The sequence below is a fragment of the Fulmarus glacialis genome, unplaced genomic scaffold (assembly GCF_000690835.1).
Source record: "Fulmarus glacialis isolate BGI_N327 unplaced genomic scaffold, ASM69083v1 scaffold40272, whole genome shotgun sequence".
NCBI classification, from domain to species: domain Eukaryota; kingdom Metazoa; phylum Chordata; class Aves; order Procellariiformes; family Procellariidae; genus Fulmarus; species Fulmarus glacialis.
In genome coordinates this window covers 27,572-37,600 of record NW_009197914.1, presented here as the reverse complement: position 1 = coordinate 37,600, position 10,029 = coordinate 27,572, and the positions used below count along the sequence as shown (strand labels likewise).

Below are 10,029 nucleotides of genomic sequence, written 5' to 3'. Positions count from 1 at the left end.
TGTTAGACTGATCTTGCTCTGTAAACTGCTTCCAAAGATGATGGGTGAAAATAGAGCAGATTTTTATTAGCTGCTTTGCAAAACAGAAATTAGGAGGGGGATGACAACAGTGAAGCTTGCTCTAGGCAAAAAGGGGAAAGAGGATGTTGGGCCAGGCTAATTGGGGCCATACCTCTTAAGACTGGTATGAGTCTGGACTGAATATTACCCATCCAAACAGGTTTTATAGGAGGAGGAGGAGCCCAAGACTGGCTGGGACTAATTTACTCATTTCCCTCCCAAAGGCTGACCCGAAGACCTGTATCAAGGAGTTGCACAAGAGGAGGATATAGAAACTGGAAGCTCTCTGAATGTGCTGCCTGCAGACTTAAGGCTTCTTTGGAGACTCAAGATGACTTCCCAGGAGAGATGCTTTCTGGAGGGGTTGTGCTGAAGACAGAGCACTGCAGGCTCTAACTGGGACAGCTCCTGCTGGTCTGGAGCTGAGACAGACTTCTCTCCCTCCCTTTTCCCTTGGAGATGTTGCAGAGATTTAATCTGACCTCTTCCTCCTCACCTGAAGCCTGCCGTGGCGATGATCCCACAGCCAGATCCGACCACCAAAGAGAAGAGAATTGTGCGTTTGAAGCTGGGCCGTCGTTGTAACTGAACTGGAATTTACTCCCTGCTTGCGCTCCTGGAGCGAGTGCCGTTCCTCTGCTTGTCTGTTTGTGTTTTGAGCTGCTCCTCCCTGATCTTGTTTGGAATTCCTGGGCTTTCCACGCTGAATTTGCCCATGGCTTTCCTGATGAAGAAGAAGAAATTCAAGTTTCAGACAAGTTTCACTCTAGAAGAGCTGACTGCTGTCCCCTTTGTGAATGGGGTTCTGTTCTGCAAAATCAGGCTGCTGGATGGAGGAGACTTTGCTAGCTTATCTACCAGGTAAGAAGCTGCTTGCAGACTTGCTTCCCGGCTGTGCTTCTTTCCCTGGTTATTCTTCACTTGAGCGGTTTAGCATATGGCTACCACTTGCCTACCCCTTGATGGGATTTTAATAGTTCTGTTGTAGGGCCCCACATGCCACATCATTCTCCAGAGCGGGGGAAGAACATAGCTGGAGAGCTCTGAACCTGGGTGGTGTTGGCTGATCAGAGCTGGATTTAATTTTTCAGAGATGGGGGGGGGAGCGGGAGGTCGCTCCCCTGAAAGGGACTGGGGTTTGTGGATGAAATCCTCTCTCCCCCCCCTGCCTTGCCCAAGTTCTCACACGCTATTTCAGACCCTGTGCTATATTGCTTTCATGCCTGACTTGAAACTCAACTCTGTAGAAAAGTGTATCTAAGCAAATCAACCCTTCCCAACTTTGCTCTCCCCCTTTCCTTCCGAATTACTGTTCTTGGTAAGAGTGGAAGTAGCTTGCTTTGCATTGCAAATTGCTGTGCAAGGGAAAACTGCTGCCTGGAGTCAAAGTTGTCAGTGTTAAAGACACGGTTTATCTCCTTGAACTGATGCCATTGCATCTCCAAGTTTATAGCTATAGTATTTTCTTTTTAATGTGATCTATCATACTGGGATCGTTCTCCTGCACGTCTTAGAAGGTTGTTCTGCCATCGTGTATTGGCATTTCTCTGACTCCTTCAGGCAGGTCTGTCCCCACTCCTGCTGCTAATTGCTAATAAAACTTGCTTTGTTTCCAACTATGCACATAGATTATCACCAGCAGTATGCAAACGCGAATTCCGTAACAGCCCGGACTTGCTTGCTTTCTGCCTCAAGATGTGAAGGAAGCCTTCAGTGGTTTTCAAAACTTGTTTTTTTGCTTTCCTGAGCGACTGCTCAGTTTTAAAGGTACAGGATTAGTTTGTGCTAGCTGTTAACTGCTTTATCCCAGAGCTAAAGCCTGGTTTGGTCTGGTTTTCCTCTTTGTGGTGCTACACACTGAGCTTTCTCGTTTCAGGAGAGAAGATTTTATTGGGCAAGCGTAAAACATTTCTGTCTTGCAAACAGCAGTGGTAGGGCATTGCTCAAAGCTTGGTTTTTCTTCCAGAGGCACGGTGCAACCTCCTCTGAAGTCTGTAGAAGCCGTGGGCGTGGAACACCTCCAAAAATGGACTTTGAATTAATTTCTCTTTTGAAGAAAATCTATCAAAAGAGCTTTTCCTTACAGTGTTCTCCCCTGAGGCTAGATCCTTGGGTTTGGTGGAAGCAGCTTATCTAAGGAATTCAAACAGTATGTGAACTTGGAAAGAAATTAACCCCTCTGCTTCCTGGAGTCATAATAAAATGAGTTGAACTGGAGGGTGTCTCAGGAAAAGCCTGTGCTGAGAAATGTCAATCTCCCTCTCCTTGTCATCCCTGAAAGCAGCTTCTTGGAGCCGTTGCCGGGGTTTGCTGATGCTGCCAGCCGTTTGGGTTGCGTTGGGTTGTTTTCTGAGCTGGCTGGGGGTCAGCAGTTCGCTCAGCATGGTGCGTTGCAGATGTGTTCCAGCAGCGAAATCATCTGTAATTTAAACCAAACACATACATTACTCTCAACCAGCTTGATTGCTTATAAATGAGCAAAGGGGAAGTAGGCTGTTGGGTTTGCTGCCTTCCCCCTAACCTGTCTGTACTCTAACTGAAAGCACATGGAAACCTGTTCCTGCTTGAAAAGTTACGGGTCTCAGTGGTATTGAGTCATTTGACCTTTTCTGAATATTTTCCCCTGTTGCAGTTAGAGAAACTTCAGGAGGGATGAATTTCCAGGAATGGTAAGGGGAAGAGTTACTGTGTGGAGGGGCTCCCAGATCATGCCTTGGCTCTGCTCTGTGCTCCTCAAGTCATTTCCGTGACCTTTTTGATACTCTTTGGATCTGGGGAAAGATTAAAGGGAAGGAGATGCTGTGCCCGTGTTGTGTTAGAAGTCTGTACATTATTTAGGATCTGTGATTATTTCTCTGAAATCAATCACTTCCAAAAACGGTTGCATTTGAGGTTGTAATGTCTGTCAGGTCATCTTATGTGAGCTGCTTATGTAAAAAAGTCTGGTGTTTGCTCTGCAATCGATTTGGGCTTCTTCTGTGGTCTGTGGCAATAGGAGGTATGCAGCTATGATTGAGCAGACCAGTAGCTCTTTCTGCCTGTGAGTTTTCAGAGAACTGATCTGAACAAGGTGTCCCATGTAGTTTGGACTCTGTAAATGGGGGGGAGAAGTAGGTATAGGAACTTTCCATAGGACGTGTTAAATCAGTTTTCTTTTTTCTCGATTAAGTGACCTGTGATGTGGAAAGAAGAGAAGAGTCTTGTCTGAGAATATAAGAATCTCCAGAGATGGATTTTTCAGGTTATTTACAATAGACTTACTTGGCAGCTTGTGCACGTCTGTGGTGAGAGGTGGGGGTATGATATATCCAATGAGTTGCAAGGTGGCTCTGGGTTAATTTGACCTGTGATCAGAGCAGAAGGGGGAGGCTGTACTGCCAGCTCCCGTCAGCCCGTCCCGGTCCCAAGTCCACTTCAGCCTGGGTTGCAGGTACCTGCTGCAGCCTGGTGCTGTGGGTCCGGTGCGGCACACACCAGCGGGGACCCCCTCCCCGGCTGCGAGCTGCTCACACCTCCTCTGCCCAGGCTGGGACAAACCAGCCTGGCTGGAGGAGAACCTGTCTGAAATGCATTAAGACTTAAGCTCCTAGGAATTCAAGGCACTCTGGAAAAGGTCCAGTCCTGTCAGCACATTCGGCTTTGGGGATCTGCCTCTCTTGGGGTCTCTGGTTTGGTTTTTTTTCTTGCAGGCAGGTACCCTTTTCCACACTTGCAGTGCTCAGGCCTTGCATTAAACCACGGGTATTTTAGTGACTAAAGTTGCAGCTGTAAATTTCCTTTTGCTTGCCCTTTCCCCTCCCTTTGTAAAGTTTCCTTATGCTCTGGCGGGGCTTCTGAGGATAAGACTCACCCGTGTCAGTTTACAGTGCTTTGCGTGAAAAGCTTCTATTGTCTGTGGGTTTATTGCTCTCTCATTGGATTACAGAAGTTGGTCTTCTGAAAATGCATCTGAGCCAGGTGTAGGCCAGGCAGGTGCTGTATTTCCCCACGGAGAAGTACCGGTATATTCCTTGAATAGTATTAATCCAGATACTTAAATAGCACAACCACCAGTGAATTCAGTTGCCTCCCAAATATCTTTAAAAATAGCAGGCGCAGAGCAGTAGGGATGTATTCATGGCAACCGTTTTTGCGAAGCAGATGGGCTGCTGCGTTTTGTACCAGTTTGAAGCTTTTTTGGGGGGTGTGCATCTTTGTTCCTAGAGAGATGATATGATAAGCTCATTGGGAGGTTTTGGCAGGGGCCTGGATGTCCAAATGGGTGCCTAAAGCTACAGGCTGATGTAGTATAGTACGTACATGTACATCTTTGGGTATCATAGAAGAGGAAGGCTTGATTAAATTCCTCCCCCCTCCTGCTTACAGTGTCATTTAATGTTGAGTGACAGCCAGATGCTCTTTACCTCGGTGCTGATTGATTTCTGGCTGCGTGTTGGCAGCAAGCATTGCCGGTGCATGATGTGAAGGAAGTGGAAAGCCAGGTGTTATCCACAGACTCCTGACACTTCATCCTATGGTGTTCTGTTAGCGTGCCAATAGTTTCACTCTGGTATTTGAAGGAAGGGATTGTACTCTGAAAGCCCCTGGCTGACTCTAGAGGAAAGACTGTTTTGCATGGGTTGAGGGCATTTCCTACCTTCCTCATTGTCTTCTGAAGGCACCTCAGACTGTATTTCCTTTGGGACTATGCTTTTCCAAGCACACACAGCATTTCAGCTTGGTTTTCTGATCCTGGCACTCCAGCACCAGTTTGAACCAAAGAACATAGTCTTCTGCAGCCCAGCAGCTGTTTGCATGCAGGCTTGATCTGGGAAGAGCTGAGCCTGTTAGGGTGGTCCAGCCTCCAAGTATTTTGGTGCTGTAAGCCTGAACTGAGAATGTTCTTAGCCTTGCAATTTTTAATTGAGTAAGAGTGAAAGGCCACTTCCTGCACTGCATGCTTTTTTTTGAGAGTGTGTGTGTGTAAAGCTGCATCCAGAAAGCCAAAGGAAATGCTGATATTTGGGGAGGCACCTCATAGCGATAGCTCCCTGTGGACTGAAGTCAGCTTTTGTGTAAGTGTCGCTTTGTCATCCTTATGTAGGTACAGACCTAAAGCTACTTGCTTTCCTCAGCTGACAGGATGCAATGCATCGTTATGTCTTAGTGGTATACACAACTTTTTCATTTCTGTGGGACATAAATAAAGGAGGAGAAGCATTGCCTTGCTAACACACGGCTGGTGTTCTGGGTTCAGAAACCTTTGTGAAGGGAGGTGCAAGTCATCCCACCTCTGAAATGCAGCTGTGTCTCAGTGGTGAGAGTTCAAAATCAACTAATTCACTGTCTTCACATAAATAGTCACTGTGCCTGATGTTACAGGATCCTTCAGGTTCACCACATTTGGCTCTTTCAGACTGGAAAATTGTTAACTGTTTGGTTAATCAAAGACTAAAAGACTGATTCAGCCCAGTTGAGATCTAAATCTTCACCGCTGTCTGCATTAAAGCAAAGGTTAGGTAACTAAATAGTTTCTTCCAGAGTCAGCGTCCCCAAGAGGGGAAGAAAACTAGCTGTGCTGAAAGGAGAGGATCACAGGCTGAGTTCTGCCTCTTGATTTGAGTGGGATTGCCAGGGTGTAGTAGAGAAAGGAACTTGGTTGTGGCTTTAAACTGTTCTCCCAGTTCCATATTTTCGGACGACGTGCGCTTGGCTCTATCCTCTGCTAGAGCACGTGGTGTGACAACGTATTTTAAAAGTGTTTTTTTTGCAAACATGTCTGAAAATGTAGACCTTCCCTATGTATAAATATATTCCTAATACACAGATCGAGAGAGTGAGTTTTAATGCTCCAGAGCAGCTTCACATGCTAACATCCTTCTTTCTGAGCTGCAGCCTCAGGAGTGGGCTGGGGGTGTTAGTGGAGGAGGCATTTGAATACAGCCTCTAGAAATGGTTTGCAATAAAATATAGCCTAGTTCAAGATAATATTAAGGCATAGTATCTGCACCGCTTGCGTTCTGAAACAAATATAGAGAAACTAGACAGCAAAAATGATAAAAAGGGGTTTCATTCCAGCAGTGTAGCTAAATGTAGATGAAAGTCGTGAGAGCAGAAGCAGTGGATGACGTTTAACCTCTGGCAAGTTGAGGGTGTTGGAAAAAGTGCAGAAGTGATACAGCACCGCAAGGTCTCTGGCACAAACCATCTTAAGCTGCACTTTGAATTTGCGGAACGTTTCTTTCACCTTTTCTGGGCTCTGGCTGCTACACCTGCAGGGTCTGACTGTAGAGGCTTTGGGGTGGGTTGATTTGCTTCGTGCCAGACTTGCCTCTTCCTGTCACCACGTTGGAGCCTGTCACAAGACGGGCAGAATTACGTTAAAACTTTCCTGCCGTGGGGGCTGTATCCTGTTGAGTAAAGAACAGTCTCTGTTTGTGCTCTGACTCCTGTTCTGCCTGCTGTTGCTCAGGCAGGGGCTGCTTTGTTGACCAGAGCTGTAATCTAAAGCGCTGTAACCGATACGCTGTGTGTACAGCATCAGTAAATATGTTCAGATACAGCCGGCTTTCAAACTTCCCCCTCATCACCGATTCTGAACTGGCATTGCTTTGACAGCTAAATCTTAGCAACAGCCTTATCTGTGTGACTTAAGCAGCCCTTGGCTCAAAAAATTACTCATTGGAAATTAATGTGCTACTTTGAGACTGGGGCCCTGTGGCCTGCTTGATTTACAGGGTGGGAATACTATCAGCTCTGGCCGAGGACAAGGGGAGGTAGGAGAGGGTGCCCCCCCCCCGCCCTTTAAGACATGTATTTATTTCTGAAATACAGGGGAAAACCTAAATGGCTTCCAGTCTGTTTATTCTTTGTGCTCTTGAGCTGCCATCAGTGTTGACTCTAGCTTTGTAGCTGTATTTCAGAGGAATTCATGCATGCCTTCGGGAGCCTGTGGTCTCACTGCACAGTGGTTGGTATTTTAATAGGCCATAAGTTGCCAATGGCAAGTTGTTCTGGTACCAGTTTCTAGATAAATGAGGTAGGTACAGATTTATTTTTTATTATTATTTTATTGCAGGAAGCTACATCTGGTAGTGTTTCGGGAAAGAACCTGCCGTCTCCCTCAGATCAGAAACCTCCCTCACTTCAGGGCAAGTCTGCATGCTCACAAGCCTGACGGAGCAGGATGGTGAGCTCTCGCAGCATCCTCCTGTGCTTGGCTCTGTAAGGTCTCATCCGTGCAAGGACAGACGGATGTGGCTCTGTATGTGGCCTCCCTTTTTCAAACAGGGTATATTCTGCATCCTCTGTGGGCTGCCAGCTCTGCGCCGGGCTTACAGCCTGCTCTGAAATGGGTCAGGAATTATTTTGTAGCTGTGGCTCGTTGTATAGTAAAACAGAAGCCTTTAGGAGTGCCCTGGACCAACATTTGGATCTGCTTGTTTCTTCTGTAATGGCCTGTGACCTCGTATCAGTAATCCGTGCTGTAAAGGTAATTATTTCAGGTGTTATTTCAGGTGGCTGGATGTGTTACCCCACCCCAGTAACAGCTGCTTACACTGCAGGATGAGAGGCTGTTTTTTTCTTGCAGTTTATTCATATTATGCCAAGTGCACTTGCTAGGAGACACGATACACATCACTATCGTAACTCCGGACTTGGCATTATGATCTCTCTGGTACCATACAGTGAGACTCGGCATCTCATTTTAGTGCCTGGGTTTGAAAGGCACTTCCCACTAGACAAACAGTTGTGCCTATGTTCACTGGATGAACAGCCTTCTTGTTTGGTGTATTTTTAATCTGATGAGCAAGAAAGCGAATTGTTCTGCAGGATTCGAAATTGCTGATCTTCATGGATGTCATTTTCACGTGCTCCTCTTGAGTCTCCCATGTAGCTCAATTGATAAGGCTAAGATGTGGAAAAGATTGAGGAAATGGGACTGGGTTATGGGGATGAGGTAGAAAATGAAGAGGAAGCATATGGAGACTAGAGGATTGGGAGGAGGCAAGTGTGGAAGAGACAGGATGTTCTAGATAAGCAATAGCATATACAGTCTATGTAACGGATGCTTTCCCTGTGGATAGAAAGTAGCTGAGCTGGCAAGAGAGCAGGATTATGCCTTTCCTTTGGCTGAATTTATCATACTACTTTAGTGAGAGGAGGCCTTGAAGGAGGTCCCATGTTGTAGTAGGAGGTGGGACTGAAGCTAAAAATACTTTTATGGCTGCGTGCTGTATTGTAAATAAGAAATTAACTCAACTGTCTGTTGAGCCTGAAAGCACTGACGGTGCTTACATGGGAGGAAGGAAGAGAGTATATGGATTTACTGTCCTGGAAGGGCTAGAAAGCCGCAGCATTAACTAGCAATGCAGCTTTAGAGACCTACAGAGATCATCACCGCTGCATGCTAGCCTGAAATGTGCTCACTGAAATAAACAGCTAAAGCTAGAAAATGTTTTTTGGGATTGCAGCTTCCTAGAGCTGCATATTTGCCTCAATGAGGCAAGTCCCTTCTCTTGCCATTCAGTGTACCAAATGCAGAAAACGAAATTTAAGGTCTTGTTTAGAGCCTTTCAGAAATTACCAAGCTTTGTGCTCCAGTCTGGCTTTGCCAATGGAAAAGCAGGTCAAGGAACCTGTAATAGGAAACCCTGTTTGAAAGGGATGTGGCCTCAGGGTTTCATTTTGGGGTAGTCACATACCTCCATTTTTGCTTCCAGAATAAAACTTTGTATGAAATGACTGTGGCAAGATGTTTCACTAATGGATATTGGGTTAATGATCAACAGAGACTCCCTCAGCCAGCTGCCACATGAAAGACCGGTCAGCATATGCCTACCTGTGCTCCTGCGCTGCAGCTGGAGTTTTCATTCCTCCTGAAATGCAAGTGGTGAGTGTAAGGAGCACAAAATGGGGAGGCCAGAGTGAACCCTGCCAAAGATTTCCTATTGCCTTGTTCTCTGTTTTGTTTCCAGTCCTTAAGGGATAATATTGCTCATCAAAATAAAAATGAAAATGGCCGGGAGAGGGGGAAGGAAGGGCTTGTCTGGAAAAACTCAGGCTTAGAGAATTACTTGTTTCCCCTTGTATTAGACTCTTTCAGGTTTTATCCATGCTTGAAACAGCAAAGGTGAGGTTGGGTGTGGTATCATGGTTTTCAGTGGATTTTTGTTCGCGTATGTATAGGTTGGGGAGAAGGTTGCCAGCTTGGCTGTATTTTCATCATGCTTTTTCTGTTTCTCTTGCTAGTTCCTGTTCTTCCCATCATCGCCTAGGCTGTGCCTGCATGTCACAGAATATGAGGGAGGAATCTAGGATATCTGTAATTCAGCAATCTTTCCAGATCTCTTAATGCTCCATTGCCCTGGAATGGAGCAATAGTTTGTGTTCACACTTTGACGTAGACTTGCTGTACCAGGTCAGTCCCAGCTAGCGCAGCATCCTGTTTCCAGACTAAGCAATAAGGGCTATTCAAGAGGTAGTCTGCTTGCCTCTGTTACAGATTAATTATGCAGTAACCCCTCTGTAGGAAAGCTCTTTTCCTGGCTTCTGTCAGTGGCCTGCTATGTTTTATCTCATACTTCAGTAATACTGGGCAATTGCATCTGCATAAATGTTGAATTCCTTTCAAGTGCAGTGCTGCTCATCTGCCTTCAGTAGCCTGCAGTGCTCCTTGCCGCAAGGCAAATTCTGTGTTGTGGAGGAGTGTATTTCCTATAACTGTTTCTTACACTTGCTGCTTTTCTGCTTTGTTGAATACTCTTCTTCTGCTGTACTGGGAGTAGCTGATCATACTCTGATTGGCCACTGTTCTCTTTAAGGTCCGTTTCTGATGTAGGTTTATAGCAGTGGCTTTTCCTGCTTTCCGTGCAAGTACGTCTGTTCTTTCAAAATAAACCTGCACGTTGTCTTCCCTCCAGAAGGATGCATACACATCTCCAATGTCATTTGCTCTCAGTAGGGGAGAATCAAGGGCATGTGTCTGAA

At 45.9% G+C, this 10,029-nt stretch overlaps 1 protein-coding gene across 1 annotated transcript in view; it reads left to right on the top strand.

The window, feature by feature from the left end:
* Positions 1 to 282: 282 nt before the first annotated feature.
* Positions 283 to 10,029, top strand: part of FAM102A (family with sequence similarity 102, member A) — a 32,332-nt gene continuing 22,585 nt past the window's right edge. The window contains exon 1 of the mRNA XM_009572722.1: positions 283 to 921. Within this exon, the coding sequence (XP_009571017.1) occupies positions 776 to 921 (146 nt within the window). The 5' untranslated portion in view covers positions 283 to 775. The remainder of the gene's footprint in view (positions 922 to 10,029) is intronic.